The sequence below is a fragment of the Lampetra fluviatilis genome, chromosome 39 (assembly GCF_964198595.1).
Source record: "Lampetra fluviatilis chromosome 39, kcLamFluv1.1, whole genome shotgun sequence".
Classification (NCBI taxonomy): domain Eukaryota; kingdom Metazoa; phylum Chordata; class Hyperoartia; order Petromyzontiformes; family Petromyzontidae; genus Lampetra; species Lampetra fluviatilis.
Window position 1 is genome coordinate 289,694 of NC_136313.1, and position 17,563 is coordinate 307,256.

The following is a 17,563-nucleotide window of genomic DNA, read 5'->3' on the forward strand; positions in this document are numbered from 1 at the left end:
TCTGTCGTGAATGCGGTGCAGTGTGATCTGTCCATCGCGAGACTCAACTCTTTACTTGACACGAGGAGGGTCGGACGCGTTCCGTGAAGCAACTCGTGACGATTACGAAACTCCTGCGTCGACCGACAACGCTTTGTCACTTTCCTTGTCACGTGGTGATAGGCACTGCCATTCGTACGGCGCAAGGACATTGACCAAGGCAGTGGTTCTGTTGCCTGCCAGACTTTTGTTTAGAAGGTGAATCATCTAAACACAAATTAAGCACGAACACGTAAGTACAACAACTTTGTTTCATCAAACCCCGTGTGTTTATTAACATACTTTTGTGTTGTCTACGATTGAGAACCAGAGAGGTGCGAGGCGGCAGTAGAGGCGAAGAAGAGCCACTGGACTCGCGGTGACCACGTGGCGCAGACGCGGCCCGCCGTGGAGTCATGTGTCGGCTCCCCCTGGCTGGGGGACCCGGCGTGTCCCGGCGCGTCCGGCAGAGTCGCCCGGCCGCCTCGCGTCCACCGATTGCCTCACGAGGCGCGGCCCTGCGGCCTCGTCCCAAAGCCGTCGCCAATCATTAATTGTGCCGCTCCGCCCTGCTTCAAGTGACGGCGCCGGGGATTACATTTGTTCATTTCAAATTGAAAGGCGAGCGAGTGACAGTGTCGTGACTCAATCTCGTGATGGTTGTTTTTGGGTGGCAGGGTGGCCGCGAAGTGGCTTCACTGATGCTTCACTGATGCCTTTTAAGAAAACTAAGTTGTGGGTGAGATTCCCACGACGGGCGACCTCGTGTGTGGAGTTTGCATGTTCTTCCCGTGTTCCACATTGCGGGTGCGTGTGTGGGGAGCGGTGGCGCACATGGTTAGCGCACCCGATGACGAACCCGGCCACAAAAGTTCGATTTCTGCTCACGGCTAATGTCGCTGCTGGGTATCTAAATCGGTCCTGGACCTGTTTTAGGTCGACTCAGCCTGAAATGAATACCTGGTCTGGTGTGTAACCATCAGCACTGGGGAGACAAAAGGTGGTGCTGGTCACACCAGGCCATCATAGGTGCTCCCTACCACCACTTGCCACAACAGTCTGTTACATGTGTAGTGACATAGAACGGGTCACTACGGCGCCTAGCGCCAGTTACTGATAGAGAGGGGCACTGGGAGTGTAGTAGCCCTCTCTGCCAGCGGGGCACGCACTGTCACGGAGCGGGTCCCTAGGGGGCGTAGTGCTGGTGGCTGGCAGAGAGGGGGCATCTGAGGACGTAGCAGCCCGGTTGGCTGGCAAGGGCACGTGACAGGCCAGGGTAAGGATGTGGGCCAAAAGCAGAGGTCGCAAACGGGTTTTGATTCCTTATCCGTACCCGGCCGCACCAGGGTCGCAAACGGATACCCGTACCCGGCCGGGTACGGGTAGCCAGGTATCGGGTAGGGTACGGGTATCGGGTACCCGATTGCGACCTCTGGCCAAAGGTGACAGAAGGGACACGTGGTGTAGGGCCCAGAACCTTCTGGTAGGTTCCAGAAGGGGACGTGGCCGAGGGCGGAGCCAGGCCACGCTGGGGGCATTAAAAGGGAGGTCCCGAGGCTGAGTCGGGGCTGTCTGCTGGAGTGGAGTCTTCCGTGCTGCGTCTTCCCCTGGGTCTTCGGTCTTCGTGCTCGGCAGAGTGGGCCAGGCAGTGTGCTGACTGTCCTGGCCCAGTGTACGTCGCTATCCCGTTGTGGTGCATACAATAAACGTGTGTTGCCTCCTGACTTAGTGTGTGTCTCTCAGCGAACCCACTACACATGCTATACAGGTGTGTGAGCCAGAGTCTCTTGTGGTACCTATCGTGTCTCCAGTCAAAACCACGATCGCATTCAGCCTCATGTACCCGACAACAAGCGGGTCTCGCCTGGAAGACGCATCGGTCTATGTATACCCCGGGCAATTATTGAAGGCGGGCCGGCATCGAGCAACGGCATGCAGGGTGTGGGTGATTTTGCAACGTTGAATTTGATTACAAAAAGCAGCGTGCCGTTGTGCTGACAGAAGGTTGGAAATCGGTGCCGGCTATGCCGTGAATCGCAAGCGTGGGGTGGAATGGTCATATTGACTGTCGGGATTACACGGAGACTGAACATCCGCCACTGTGGAGGCAGCAGCAGCAGCAGCGAGGGTTGGTGGATCACCGGGACATGTCTTGAGACTCTGGCTCTCCAGGAAGAGGCGGTACAGCAAAAGTGGACGAATGAATCGACACCTGTTTCCATCTGTACCGGGATCGAGTGTTGCCCCCTTGCACGCGTGGCTTTTCTCTGGGTGCTGCAGATACCCGCCCCACGTGCATAACCTCTCAATAATTGTCTGAAAACGTCTTCAAATAAATGCATAAATAAACACCCAATGTTGCGGCAGGACCCTCCTGATAAAATAGTCGTACGACTCAGTGTAGCTTTCCCGCATGAATACAGTTTTAAAAACTACTGTGACATGAATTAAAGTAGATGACGCACGTGAGAGACATCGTGGCGAGTGTGAAGCAGAGCGAGCGGGCTGAGCAGGACGCACCGCGAGACGGGAACATCGACAACGTCGCTTCCGCTACTGGACAGCATCTTGTGGGTGCTGCGTGAGGCCAAACTGCGTTGGCATTTGGTTTTGACGGCAGATGGGCAAGACTGGTGACAGAGTGGCAGCCAAAGTGGGGAAAATTCCCGAGAGGATGACCGTCGTTGAGACGATCAGCTGAGGTATCAGAGGAGCAAGCTGCAGGATTGTGGCATCATCATCATCAGGTCGTGGGTTCGATCCCGACCCTGGCGCCTGCTGCTGCTGCTGTATATTTGGAGGTTGTGCGTCTCTCTCCCCGCGGTCACGTGGATTTGTATCCGGCTCCTCCAGTTGTTGCTCCACATTTGTAGAGACGCGTCTAGGAGTGTCTGGCTGCTGCTATGAATGCCCACGTGGTGATCAGAGACTTCGTTGAGCTCTTAGTTGTGGCCAGGTCGCTTTTGACAAAGAGATAGCTCAGTGGGCCTTACTTGCTCAAATAAAATAAGTTTAGTTTAATCATCCTTGCAAGGCCGTGAGAGATGGCAGCGAAGTGGGGAGGCCTTCATCCAGCAGTAGGTCGAATGTGGCTCATGAAATGGTCTTCTCTTTCGTATGGCATTTTTGGGGATTGCATCAGATTACAAATTGATGTCGAGATTTGATTTCCACATTCGACTGCCTCAAGAGCAGCCGCGTGCATTTCTGTCAGATCGCCGTTGAAGAATTGGGGGCAGTCGTTCACGATGTGTGGCACGGTCTTCGATGTCGCACCAACACAGTCACAAACTGGACTCATTAATTTTCCATTTCTGGAGAAAGTGTCCCCACATCTTCCATGGAGTGTCCGGATCCGATTGAAGGAGGACCAAGATCTTCCTAGGCAGGTTAGATCCGTGTTGGAGGATTGTGGGGTTGCTGATGATGGATAGATGATGATTCTGTCACTCTTCCTGTCCTGCCGTTCTTCTCATCTCACAAGCGATGGGCAGGTCACGTGTGGTGGGGTAAAGTGCGAGTAATCCTCTTCCCTCTCATAAAAATGTCCGGGCAGTGGTAGGAGGAATAGTAGTACACTGGAGGATATCTCCAGAGCTCACTTTGTGTGGGTTTGAACTTCTTTCGCACCGTACGTAGCTAACTATAGTGGAAGCCTCTTCCGTCAGCAGTGTGGTGAGGCGAGTAATTGCAGGGCTGCACCTCTACCGCAATCATGGAAATTACTGAACTATATATATAGTTGTGTCTATATTATATCTAAACATGTGGTTATATAGTCATCGTGAACTCACTTCGCAATGTGAAACGAAACCGCGGTGACAGCATCATCGCGTGCATGATGGTGGGGGTTATGCAAATTCCCCACCCAACTCCCCCCCCCCCCGCAGCTCCCCCTCTTCCCCCCTGCTCCCCCCCGAGCTCCCCCCTCCCTCTCGCCGTCTCTCTCCCAGCTCTCACGTGGAGTGTCGCGCGCCGCTCTTCCGAGCCACGAGCTCGGCTCAGCTGTGCAGTGTGCGACTGTGGCCACCAACAACAATGACGATTTTTTGAACCGGTCCTGGGCCTCCCCGAGGTTGACTCAGCCTCAAAACGTAGTACCTGTTGCGGAGTGTAAAAAGAGCCGCTCTCTCCAGCCCCCCCCCCCCCCCGGGAGCCGCCCTCCCAACCGTCCCCCCCCGGAAGCCGCGCCCCCCCCCCCCCCGGGAGCCCCCCCCCCGCCACAGCAACGGCGACCCCCGCCCTGCCGCGGGACGCGCCGCCACACGCCCCGCGTGGCGCGCGCGACTCTCACCGGCGGCCAAGCGGGCGGTGAGCGGTGTTGGCGTGCGGCCCTGCGACTACTGCGCCACGAACCCGGACACCCGGGTTCGTTTCAATTATCTGAACCGGTCCTGGGCCTCCTCCCCTAGGTAGACTCAGCCTCAAATGAGTACATGGTGCGGTATGTAAACATCGCCACAAGGGAGACAAAGGCGGCCGGGCTTGGTGGTGGCCACCCACCCCCCTGGTGTGCAGTTCTGGCCTTCATAGGTGCTCGCTAACAGCACTTGCCCCAACAGTCTGTTATGGCTATATGGGGGATCTTTGTCTTGTCTTGTGTGTGACTGCCACTACCAACCAGGCCACCCGGGTTCGATTCCCGCTCGCGTCCACCAACACCGGTGACGATTATCTGAACCTGTCCTAGGCCTCCCCCTAGGTCGACTCAGCTTCAAATGCGTACCTCGTGCGGTGTGTAAACATGACATCGTGTGCCGTTCTGGCTTTCACCAGTGCTACTCGTTCGGAACACTTGTCCCAAAAGCCTGTTAAGGCTATATGGGGGATCTTTGTCCTGTGCTCCACTCTTGCGGTGAGCGGGTGAGTGGCCGGGTGGAGGGAGGGGAGGTGGGAGAGGGGGGGGATGGAGGAGGTGGAGGAGGGGGAAGAGGTGGGCGGGGGGAGGGATGGAGGAGGGGATGGAGCAGCTTTATAAATCTGCAGGAACCAGCAGCAGCCTCAGACGCCACCACGACGACGGCGACGATGATGGCTCGGGTCTCTGCTTCGTCCCGACTTGCTCTGCCGATGACGATGATGACGATGATCGCGATGCTGCTGCTGCTGCACTCAACGTCAGCAGGTGAGTGCCACTGCTGCTGTTCTGTTGTAAGTCTAACTTCGCTCGGTACGTAGCCAGCCGTGATAATCGTGTTGACGTTGGGGAGAGAGAGAGAGAGAGGGTGTCGCGTTAGAACAGAGGTGGATGCATCGCGTTGGCAACACTCGCCCGTCACCTTCGTGCAGCGCCTCTCACGAGCGGGTGGAATCCGAGGGCTCTCACGACAGACATGAAACTGGAATGAAATTGAGGAATCACTGTCGAGACAGATGCATCGGCGGAACGAGCGCGGGAGCCCTCAGGGCTCTCCAAGCAGCTGCAGCACTGAGGTCCAACCCAGTTGCAGCAGCATCTGTTGACCGAAGCTACAATGTCGGTGTGGAAGATGGCTAGCCACTTTCTTTGTCACCAAGGTCAGGTCTTTATTGTACGGCACGGCCCACACCTCGCTCTCTCCTGCAGTCTTCTCTCACCTGGCCGAACCGCTCCCACCTGACGCTCACCCAACCATCGAGCTCTTTTTTCTCTTGAATGACCTGGCCAGTCCCCTTGGTCCCCGTACCCGGAGCAGTCAGAGCGTGGAGTGTTGCCCCCCCCTCCCCCTTTATGTCTCTGTCTCAGTGTCGGACAATCACTCCACGTGTGTGTGTCACGACTGCTGGTGCCGGTCTTAAGCAAGTCCGCTCAACTCCACGCCCTCCCTCTATGCGGCCAAGCAGAAGCTGCTTGGGCATGCGGTGGCTGGGCATGCGGGCTACATGACCCAGCCAACGCAGCCTTGCCTGCCGGAGAACATCACCGATGGGACTGTGTCCAATTCTTTCCAGAATCCGCGGGCTCCTCGCACAATCCAGCCCGGTTACACCCCGGGTGAATTGTAGGCAGGCCAGCCTGAATCAGTCAAGCCGGTGCACGTGTCCAATGGGAGGAATCGACGTGTCACGAGCATCGAGAAGGGAGGGCGCCTGTCCAGCAGCACTTGTCCCAATGGTCTGTGAAGGCTACATGGGGGATCTTTGTCTTTGTCGGCCTAGCGTCACTCCGCCAAGGCAGCCCCGGGCCCGCCTCGGGCGCAGCCCTCGCACCGCACAACGCTGCGGTGCTCAGCGCCCTCTGTCCGGCTAGGGCCACCCTCGCTGCGTCTCTGCCTGCTAGTCGCGTGCCTGCTCGTGTGTCCTGACCAGGGTGACAGTGCCCTGACCAGGGTGACGGTGCCCGTGCTTCCATTTTTTGTTTCCCCAAATAGTGGCCGTGAAGCTCGGCTCCTGCCCTACGCCGCCTCCTGGCGCCATGGGGACGTGCGACGAGGCGTGCGCGGGCGACGAGAGCTGCCCCGGCGAGCAGAAGTGCTGCAGCAATGGCTGTGGCCACGGCTGCGTGGAGCCGCAGGTCCTCGGGCCGAGCGGCGTGAAGTTGCCGGTTCTCAAGCCGACCCAAGTGGAGCTGGGAGAGGCGAGCCTGAGCGACGGGACGCTCCGAGGTCGGTAGAGTTCGTAACGGCACCCTGCGGATGTACAGAAGTCGCCCTCGTCGGTGTAGGCGGTGGGGGGTGGGGGAGACCGCAGGGATGCGTGGCGGGGAGCGAGCTCCCAGCCCGTGGAGGGCGACCCTCGCTCGCGGGGTCAAGGGTCGCGTCCCGTGCCCAGCGCCGCGGCGTGCGGTTGACGCTGGAGGTGACGCAGGCGAACCCCGTGCCAGCCGAGCGCGGTTCCAGCCGGGGAGCTGGAATGATGGAACTCCCCCTCCCCAGACGGAAGGCCCCCCGACGTGACCTCTGTGCTCCCCCTCCGTGACCTCTGTGCCCACCTCCCCGACGTGATCCCTCCCCACCCCCTGTGACCCTTGCGCCCCCCGCCCCCCGCCCTTGCCTGCGTGCAGGCAAAGTGAGGCCAGAGGTGAGGCCCGGGTGTTGTCAGGACCCAGACCCCTTCCCCATCCCACGCTGCAAATGGAGGAACGACCTCTGCCGCGGTGATGGCGAATGCCCCGGCGTCCAGAAGTGCTGCCCGCACTCGTGTGGGAATCGCTGTGAAGACGTGAAGCCAGGTGGGAGGGACGCGGAGGGACTCTGATTGGGGACACGGGGCATGGGGACACGGGGCATGGGGACACGGGGAGACACAGAGAGACACGGAGGTTACGGGACTCGTTGGTGGAAGTGCGTTGTCAAGCGGCGGACAGCTGCACGGCGCATCACAGACCCGATTTCGAGTCCCGCTCACGGCCAACACCAGTGACGATTGTTTGGGCCTCCTCCCCTAGATCGACTCTGCCGCAACCGAGTACCTGGTGCGGTGTGTAATCATCGCCACGAAGGAGACAAAGGCGGCCGGGCGTCGTGCTGCCCCCCCCCCTCTCACTGGTGCCACTCGCTAACAGCACTTGCCCCAACAGTCTGTGACGGCTACACGGGGATCGTCTTCTGTCACTCCCGTGATATTCTCTTTTTCAGTGAAGCCCAAGCCCGGCGAGTGCCCATTCGTGGACACGAGGCTCATCCGCTGCGCGTACCGCCCACCGCTGTGCAGCGCGGACTGGCAGTGCCCCGGGGATCAGAAGTGCTGCAACACGGGCTGCGTGACGGCCTGCAGCAAGCCCGGTACGCCACCCTGCGTCGTAACAGCCAAGTGGAGGTCACGGCATCCTCGCCACCACCACCATCACCACCATCACCATCGTCGTCGTCGCCGTCATGCATAGCCCTCTCAGCAACAGCAACAGCAGCAGCTCGATTCATATTCCTCCTCCTCCTCGTGTCTCCGTGGCAGCCCCCTCTGCCGTCTGGAACGCTGCTGCTGCTGAACATTCACAGCAGCAAGCGGCAGCGCTCAGTCCGCGCCGACTTCTCAGAGACACCGAGTGGCCCACCCCTCCTTCAGAGACCCCGCCCCTCAATCAGAGACCCCGCCCCTCATTCAAAGACCCCGCCCCTCATTCAGAGACTCCGCCCCTATTTTAGAGGCCCCGCCCCTCCCCCACAGGCCCCGCCCCTCCCTCGCCCGGTTTTGGAACAACGCTCATCTTGACTCCGCTCCTGGAGTCGCCGTCATCACGTCCGTGTGAACTGGCGCGCTCGGTACAAGTTGCCTTACTATGATTATTATGCCAATATGATCATCGTTATCGTTATTAGTATTGTTTTGCCTTTATGTACGGTGGTTGCTTCAGTGCGCCAGCAAACTTACAAAGCCGCTTGGGTGACGTCCTCGTCTCCCAAGCAATCCGAAGGGCACCTCCCGAGCGGCAGCTGCCCCTGTGCGGCGCGACTCGGGACCGGCTTGCGAGCGTGGATGAGGCTGATGGTAATCGCCGTGCCGCGTGCCATCCCTTATCGAGTAGCCGGCGGGATGAATGTTTTGCCGTCGCCGTTGTGATTCTGCGCGAGCCCCGCTACTGCCCGGCTTGCCTTCGTGTGCCTCGCTGAGCCTTGGGGAAGTTCCCGCCGAACGCCGAGCATCCCGACAAAGGGCGCACGAGGCTGCAATGCGGGATTTAGAAACACGGGGGGGGGGCCTGGGGTCGTGGGTGTCACGGAGGACACGGGGACATGGGAACACGAAGTGCAGGAACGCCGGGACTTGAGCACAGGGGACACGGAGACACGGGGACAGGGAGGCACAAGGACACGGGGTACGGGGGTCAACGCAGAGCTGGTCCCTAGGAGTTACGGCAAATCGGGGTGACCGCCCCGGGCCCCGCGCTTTGGGGGGCCCCCGCGCTTGGACGTCACGGCGTCAGATGTAATACTTCAGGTTTCGCTTGAAGGCATCGGGAGGTCCACACGGCGTGATTTGCCCCGCACCGCCCTGGGCAAGGGCACAAGAGTTGCACAGGAACATTGCACGCACACGCAAGGTATGGGGACACTGGGGCATGGGGCTGTGCCGAAGTGAGTTGCGGGTTGCATGGGGTGCTACGGTGGCGAGATGTTGACTACCTCACTTGGTTCACAGGAGGTCGTGGGTTTGATCCTGACACTGACGCCTGGATTTTTCTCCGGGTCCTCCGGTTTTTCCCTCATTTAGAATCAACATGCCTTGATAGTATTTGGCAGCTATAATTTTGCACTTGATAAGCCACTTCGTTGAGCTATCATTTGTGACCAGGTCGCTTCTGTAAAATAACTGTATAGCTCAGTGGGCCTTACCTGGTCAAATAAAAAGTCTGTTGAGACGCTCCGTAAGCCCAACGTCGCGTTGTGTTTGTCGAACGTAACGGGTTGATGATGCACGTGGCCCGATTTCCTTTCCCCCGCTGCAGCGATCGTGAAGCCCGGCTCCTGCCCAGCGATGCCCGTTGGCTTCAAGCCGACGTGCGACATTCGCTGCCTCAACGACGACAGCTGCCCCGACGACCAGAAATGCTGCAGCAACGGCTGTGGCCGGCTGTGCTTGAGACCGGCCTCGGGTATTGGTGAGTGTGTAGAGAGAGTGCTGTGCCAGGCACGCTCACCAGTCGCTCACCGCCTCATCACGCCGAGCACGCTCACCAGTCGCCTTGTTGTGTGAGAGCAGCTGCTGCTGTGTGACGCTGCAGCTGCAGCTGGGTGACGCTGCGTGTGTGGAGGGGAGTAGAGTGAGATAAAGAGGGGAGAGGTGGGAGAGTGCGTGGAGGGGAGTGGAGTGAGATGAGAGGGGAGAGGTAGGAGAGTGCGTGGAGGGGAGTGGAGTGAGATGAGAGGGGAGAGGTAGGAGAGTGCGTGGAAGGGAGTAGAGTGAGATGAGAGGGGAGAGGTAGGAGAGTACGTGGAGGGGAGTAGAGTGAGATGAGAGGGGAGAGGTAGGAGAGTACGTGGAGGGGAGTAGAGTGAGATGAGAGGGGAGAGGTAGGAGAGTACGTGGAGGGGAGTAGAGTGAGATGAGAGGGGAGAGGTAGGAGAGTGCGTGGAGGGGAGTAGAGTGAGATGAGAGGGGAGAGGTAGGAGAGTACGTGGAGGGGAGTAGAGTGAGATGAGAGGGGAGAGGTAGGAGAGTGCGTAGAAGGGAGTAGAGTGAGATGAGAGGGAAGAGGTGGGAGAGTGCGTGGAGGGGAGTGGAGTGAGATGAGAGGGGGGAGATAGGAGAGTGCGTGGAGGAGAGTGGAGTGAGATGAGAGGGGAGAGGTAGGTAGGACCGTGAGTGCCATTTTAACGTTGGCCTGGGATGGGACTTGAGGTTTTCCAATTTAAAGTTGTTGGTTGGAGATTCAGTTAATGAAGAGTCAATCATTAAGTCATGCACAGTACTTGGTGATGCTGCTGCTGCGTTGGGTGAACAAGCAAAGAGAACGAAACTGCAACACATTCATCGATAACGCTTCCTTAAATAATAAATATAGTACTGTAGAGCCAATCCTTCGAGGCCATTTCCCAAATGTGTCCAGGCAAGCGCTCCTTGCTGCCACGCTGGCTGCGTGAGCGATCTCCACAAACGCGTGGCCCCGAAGCTTCTCGTCTCCCCCTCTCTGGCCCCCGTGTGCTGCTGCTGCTGCTGCAGCTAAAGTGGTGAAGATCGGGATGTGCCCCGTCCACGACTACTCGGGCATCAACTGCTTCCGCTACGAAAACGGCTGCAGCGGCGACGCCTCCTGCCCCGGCAACCAGATGTGCTGCAGCGTCACGTGTGGGGTGGGCTGCGTGGAGCCGGAGCCAGGTGAGATTGGGACTGTCCCACCCACCCCCTCCATCACCCCCCCCCCAACTCCATCACCACCCCCACCCAGCCCCCTCCATCACCCCCCCCCCACTCCATCACCCCCCCCACCCACCCCCTCCATCACCTCCCCCCCACTCCATCACCACCCCCACCCACTCCCTCCATCACCCCCCACACTCCATCAGCACCTACCCCCTCCATCACCACCCCCACCCACCCCCTCCATCACCCCCCCCCCACTCCATCACCACCTACCCCCTTCATCACCCCCCCCACTCCATCACCACCCCCACCCAGCCCCCTCCATCACCCCCCCCCCCCCCACTCCATCACCACCCCCACCCACTCCCTCCATCACCCCCCCCCCACTCCATCACCACCCCCACCCAGCCCCCTCCATCACCCCCCCCCCCCACTCCATCACCCCCCCCACTCAATCACCACCCCCACCCACCCCCTCCATCACCCCCCCCCCACTCCATCACCACCCCCACCCACTCCCTCCATCACCCCCCACACTCCATCAGCACCTACCCCCTCCATCACCACCCCCACCCACCCCCTCCATCACCTCCCCCCCACTCCATCACCACCCCCACCCACTCCCTCCATCACCCCCCCCCACTCCATCACCACCCCCACCCACCCCCTCCATCACCCCCCCCCACTCCATCACCATCCCCCACCCACACCCCCCACTCCATCACAACCCCCACCCCTCCATCACCCCCAGCCCCCCTGCATCGGGGTGGGGGTGGAGTTGGCTGCGTGGTTGCGGAGCCAGGTGACACCCCCCCCGCCGTCTCCCCCAGGGGCACGCAGGGCACGAATCAACAGATAAACAAATTTAATACATTTTAAGAATTATTTTTTTAAATGTTCATTAAAAAAATGTTTACCTGCGGTCTACCATGGGCCAAGCCCGATTAACGCATCCTGGCTACCATAGACCGATGGGCCGGCATGCAAGCAAGACCCACGATTTACTTAATAGTGAATATTATTACCTTCTAAATATCTGTATCAATACTGTCACTCTGAGACCGTCTTCTTCTGAACCCAATGCAAGGTGCAACTAAAATGCGGTAAAGTGAGAGCCTGACATGTAATTGTATACGGGGTTTAAAACACCCGTAGCTATGTCAGTAAAAGTGAGTAGGGAGAAATGAGGTGGGGGGCGCAGTCGTGTCTTGCATAGCCCCCCCCCCGTCTAAGTAGGGTGTTGCCCCCCCCCCCCCCCTTATTTAGCAGAGCTCGGTCCTTGCCTTGCCACCGAAACTTTTGTTCCCAGCACAACGCGAGATGGAACCCCTCCTGGCGCTCCGAGCTTAGGGACCAGCAATGGCTTCATGTCCCGTCTCAGCTGTGAGCCCTCCCATCACCCCGCCCCCCCCCCGCCCCCCGCGTACTCGCCGCAGTGGTGAAGGCCGGGCGGTGCCCGATCCGGCGGGACACCTTCTTGACAATCGGCTGCTCCGGACCGAGAGAGGACTGCACGGGCGACGCCGGCTGCCCCGGCAAGCAGAAGTGCTGCCTCGCAATGTGTGGCGTGGACTGTGTGGATCCCATGCCAGGTGAGGTCGGAACCCCCCCCCCACCCCCCAAAACAACAACAACAGCAGCCGCCATTCTCGCCACGAAGGGGCGGTGACGTCACCACGACGCCTGTGCAAGGCTATGTGCACGTTAAGGCCACGTGACGTGTCGAACGCCCGCTGGCAGGAGGTCACGGGGCAGACCCAGGTGCCGCGGGTCGACTGACAAAGATGACCCCCCCTCCCTCCCTCCCACACACCCCATCGATCTGCCCCGTGGACACGGGGACACCTTGGCGAGATTCACTGGCGTGTTCTGGGTGCACCTGTTATCGTCTCTACCTCATCTTATTGTATGTTCATGTAGAGAGAGAGAGACATGGGCGCCTTAGTTAAAGGCGCTCTGTGAGATAGCAAGGGCAGTGCACAGGCCGAGGAATGGGCGACCTTAACAGAGTTCACATGGGGGTCATCTGGGGTGGGGCAAGATGCACATTTTCAAATTTAAATGTAAAGCATAATTCTTACATCATTTGTATGCATAACATGCCCAGGACACAGCTTATGTGTAGCACTATCCGTCACGCTGGCACATTGTTTGATTTTCAGAGTCCATTGGCTGAGTGCTGCGGTGAGGTTGATGAAGAAGAGGAGGACGAGGAGGAGGAGGAAGAGAAGGAGTCCGCTATGGCCGGCTTGGCACATCGTCCCACTTCTCCACGCTAGCAGCGAGGGGCTTCACGAGGAGCGATCCGCGCATCCCCCCCCCCCCCCCCCACCTTTCTGCCGGCCGTATGCGGTCTGCAGCTCTCGCTCGCTATGTTCATTCTACAGCTCCCGATGGCAGTGTCCAATAAAGTGCTGTGCTGTGCTATGCGCCGAATCCTGTGGCCGAGTGTCTTTGTGTCCGTGTGCTTGCGTCTTGTGCTCTGCGGCGGAACGTCGCCCTGTCACGTGACGCACCAGCCCAGCGCGCGAACACACGTGACCACACACGTGACCACGCGTGAGAAGACACGTGACCACACACGTGACCACGCGTGAGAAGACACGTGGCCACGCGTGAGAAGACACGTGGCCACGTGGCCACGTGCCCACGGCCACTGGGGAGCAAGCGGAGCCCGGTTCGTGAACCAAGCGGTCGGGATGATCGGCTCGGGTTCCTTTCTTAGTTTTTCAGGAGCAGGTCGGCGCAAACGATTATCGTTACCTCTGAATGTTTGTACCACCCAGGTTCACGAGGACAGCGATCCCTCACCCACCACGTTTTTTCACATCCCCGGTATTTACGTATCCCCGGTTTTCCTTTCGGCACACCAAGTTTCTCATTGCGGCACGAGGTTTTGTGTATCCGCGGTTTCAAATCGCCCCGCATCGGTGTCCCTCCGTGCGTCGCCTCATCTCCCAGCTCCCCACCATCCCTCTCTTCCCACCACTCTCTCTCGCATAGTGACTGGTGTAATGCGTGTGGACGTTGTCGCATTGCTACGCATTATTTCCGCCTTTCTTGACCTTTATTATTAGTTTATTTGCATGTATTATGCCCTTAATCATGGCCCCTAAACGTGCAACCAAGAGCGTGGACAAAGCTCCTCTGGGGTCTGTTTTGCGGTGGTGAGACTCAAGAGTTCATTGGAGCGGACACAGCAGGTTTGGTATCCGACAGGTATTTATTTTAATTCATGTGGAAGTTATCCTAAAAACAACTGAAAGTTTGCAGAGCAGTTACCCAGCCGCGCCCAAGGCACCAACTAACCCATCCCCCAAGAGATGTTTTGAACTTGCACGGTAAATGTATGGAATAAAAACAACGTATGTTGTGTGCAAAACATGTCAAATACGGCTGAACCTCCCAGCCTCCGCGTGACCTGGGACCCGCGATGCTGCCAGGTGGTGGCGGTGCACGTGACCTTCCGTGGCAGCAGCAGCGGCAGCAGCAGCAGCATCATCGCGAGTAGTTCAGTCGCGATGCGTACACGAATGTCGCCGTCAACCGCAAATGGTTGAGCCACAGGGGCACGATCGCCTCATGTGGTCTCCTTTTTCAGACGGTCGCGTGAGTGAATGGGTGGGCTAACGATGGTTTTAAAAGTGAATGTAGATGCGTGACTTGTTGAATACGTGGATTGGTTAATGAGCGAGTGAGTTTATTTTACTTGTTTGGTGAATGAGGGGGTTGGTGAATGGGTTGAGTGCGTTGCTATGTGGAATTGAGTGACTGTTATTAAGTGGGTGACCGTTAGTAAGTGGGTGACTGAGTGTGTTAGTGGGTGAGTGAATGGGTTTGTGAGTCGGTGAGCTTCTTGGTGAGTGTATGTATTGCTGAATTGGTGAGTGGGTTAGTGAATGGCTTATGGAATTGGTGAGTGGGTTAGTGTATGCGTGACTTTGGTGAGTGAGTGGGTAAGTGGAATTAGTGAGTGGATTAGTGTGAGTGAGTAAGTGGCCGAGTGGAATGGGTTAGGGCTATACGGTGGCGAGATGTTAATTATCTCGCCTGGTATACAGGAGGTCTCGGGTTCTATCCCGACCCCGACACCTGTTGTAAAGTTGGAGTTTGCGTGTTCTCCCCGTGGTCACGTGGATTTTTCTCCGGGTCCTCCGGTTTTCCCTTCCACATTTAGAAACAACATCACGCGTTTAGAGTATTTGGCTGCTTTACATTTCCACATGATAAGCCACTTCGTTGAGCTATCATTTGAGGCCAGGTCGTTTCTGAAAAATAGATTGATAGCTCAGTGGGCCTTACCTGGTAGAATAAAATATAGTAAAGCAAGTTTGACCTGGTGAGTATAAAGTGTTTTGGGTTAGGTCACATAAATGCGTGTTAGAGAATAAACCCACAGCTTTTATAATTTGAAATCAATGGTAAATGTTGCGGGTTTGCTCTCTAATACACCAGTGTGCTAAAGGAACCGAAGTCACGAATTGACACGTTTTGTTCACGTGACAACCTTACTAATTGGCTGTGTCGGTTAGAGGTAAGTTTACGACAACACAATTACATTTACGCGATCTGAGTGGCACCGGTGAGTGGGTTGGTAAGTCAGTGGGTGAGTGAATTGGTGAGTGGGTCCGTGAGTAGGTGGGTGAATGACTGAGTGGCATTGGTGAATGGGTTGGTAAGTCAGTGGGTGAGTGAATTGGTGAGTGGGTGAGTGAATTGGTGAGCGGGTCCGTGAGTAGGTGGGTGAATGGCTGAGTGGTATTGGTGAATGGGTTGGTAAGTCAGTGGGTTAGTGAGCAAGTGAGTGGGTGAGTGAATTGGTGAGTGGGTCCGTGAGTAGGTGGGTGAATGGCTGAGTGGCATTGGTGAATGGATTGGTAAGTCAGTGGGTTAGTGAGCAAGTGAGTGGGTGAGTGAATTGGTGAGTGGGTCCGTGAGTAGGTGGGTGAATGGCTGAGTGGCATTGGTGAATGGGTTGGTAAGTCAGTGGGTTAGTGAACAAGTGAGTGGGTGAGTGAATTGGTGAGTGGGTCCGTGAGTAGGTGGGTGAATGGCTGAGTGGTATTGGTGAATGGGTTGGTAAGTCAGTGGGTTAGTGAGCAAGTGAGTGGGTGAGTGAATTGGTGAGTGGGTCCGTGAGCAGGTGGGTGAATGGCTGAGTGGCATTGGTGAATGGATTGGTAAGTCAGTGGGTTAGTGAGCAAGTGAGTGGGTGAGTGAATTGGTGAGTGGGTCCGTGAGTAGGTGGGTGAATGGCTGAGTGGCATTGGAGATCGTGTGCGCCATGGACGGCTCAGTTCAGCACTCCCCTCGATGGGGGGGGGAGCGAGGGGAGGAGGTGAAGGGATCCTCAATGCCACGCACGTGGCGGCGGGGGGGGCGGTGGGGCCCTGTGATGAATGTGCGCGCGCCGGCTCCACTCATCGCAGACTTGACACCGGGGGGAGGGGTTGGGGTGGTTGGCGAGTGGGGGCGGGGAGGGGGCGGGGAGTGAAGGGAGTGATGCTGGGATGGAGCTGAGCACTGTGCGGAGTTTCCATCTGCGCGCCGGGATGTGCGGGGAGAGCACCCTGCCTTCGCGGCTCCTGCTGCCCCTGCTGCTGCTGCGGCTGCCCCTGCTGCTGCTGCTGCTACTGCTGCTGGCCCCGGCGATGCCCTCCTCCTCCTCCTCCCCCTACTCCTACGCGGTGCCCTCCGACAGGTGAGCCGCACGTGCCGCGTGGTGGCTCTGCGAGCCACGAGCCGAGTGCGAGCTGCGTGTCTCCGCTCTGGGCTGGCGGGGTGGGGGTTGTGGGGGAGGGGGGTAACGGGTGGGAGGGGAGGGGGAGTGACCTCTTTGCCCTTTACGACCATGACCTCCAAAGGCGGCCGGGCGTGGTTCTGGCCACACCATCGCACCATCGATCGTGTACGCCGTCCCGGTCATGGAGACCTGTGTCTTTACACCTGTGAGTGTACCTGTCTATGTAACTGTGTACCCACCTGTGAGTGTACCTGTCTATGTAACTGTGTACCCACCTGCGCACTCATCCTTGCACTGACCTTTTCACTCAAGCTCAGCGCGTACCAGCTCACATGCGAGCACGTGTATCTGTGCGCTCGCCTGTTCCCACTTGTGCACTCACCCACCGACTCACCTATGAACTCACCTGTGCACTCACCCACAGACTCACCTATGAGCTCACCTGTGCACTCACCCACAGACTCACCTATGAGCTCGCCTGTGCACTCACCCACAGACTCACCTATGAGCTCGCCTGTGTGCTCACCTATGAGCTCACCTGTGGACTCACCTGTGCACTCACAGCGAGGTGTGCCCGGAGAGCAAGGTGCTGTCGGTGGAGTATCCGTGTGTGCGCGCCAACGGGGAGCGGACGACGTGCATCAGGTGAGGGGCGACCCCTGACCCCTATCGCCTCGGCCCCCCACCCCGTATCGCGCCCCCCCTCTCCCTCCCTGAGATTTGATTCTCTGATTTTGATCACAGTGGTTTTGCCGAGGTTCGTAGCTCCGGGCTGAACCCTGACCCTGACCCCTTAACCCCGCAGCATCAACGTTCACACCACAGTTCGTCTCCTGTGTTGTCACACCCGTACTGTCCACCTCTTACGAACACGCCCGATGAACGTGGAAGAGTAGGCCAAATACCGACGACAGCGTTCGCTCTACAATGTCGCGGAGCCTTCCGAAAGGCAGTGGCGTGAGTAGGTACTTGCAGGCGCTGCGCCTTTAGCTCCATGATAGGAACCCTCCCTCCCCCCATCCCCCGCTCCCCGGCTCGCGGCCTCTCGCTCCACGCGGCAGGGTCCCAAATGTGGCACGGCCC

The 17,563-nt window shown here is 58.1% G+C and overlaps 1 protein-coding gene across 1 annotated transcript; it reads left to right on the forward strand.

The window, feature by feature from the left end:
* The first annotated feature begins 4,950 nt into the window (after positions 1–4,950).
* On the forward strand, positions 4,951–13,165 carry LOC144945802 (uncharacterized). Its single transcript, XM_078874332.1, has 8 exons — positions 4,951–5,143; positions 6,369–6,602; positions 7,001–7,168; positions 7,575–7,721; positions 9,383–9,535; positions 10,597–10,752; positions 12,174–12,329; positions 12,900–13,165. Exons 1-8 carry the CDS (start codon positions 5,047–5,049, stop codon positions 12,911–12,913), a joined length of 1,125 nt encoding a protein of 374 aa, XP_078730458.1. The 5' UTR covers positions 4,951–5,046; the 3' UTR covers positions 12,914–13,165.
* The last annotated feature ends 4,398 nt before the right edge of the window (positions 13,166–17,563 follow it).

Excerpts from the sequence above, each read along its gene's own strand:
- LOC144945802 (XM_078874332.1), top strand. The coding sequence starts at position 5,047 with ATGATGGCTCGGGTCTCTGCTTCGTCCCGACTTGCTCTGCCGATGACG. Across the intron at positions 5,144-6,368 it reads GCTGCACTCAACGTCAGCAG|TGGCCGTGAAGCTCGGCTCC; the intron begins GTGAGTGCCACT and ends TTCCCCAAATAG. Across the intron at positions 7,169-7,574 it reads CTGTGAAGACGTGAAGCCAG|TGAAGCCCAAGCCCGGCGAG; the intron begins GTGGGAGGGACG and ends TCTCTTTTTCAG.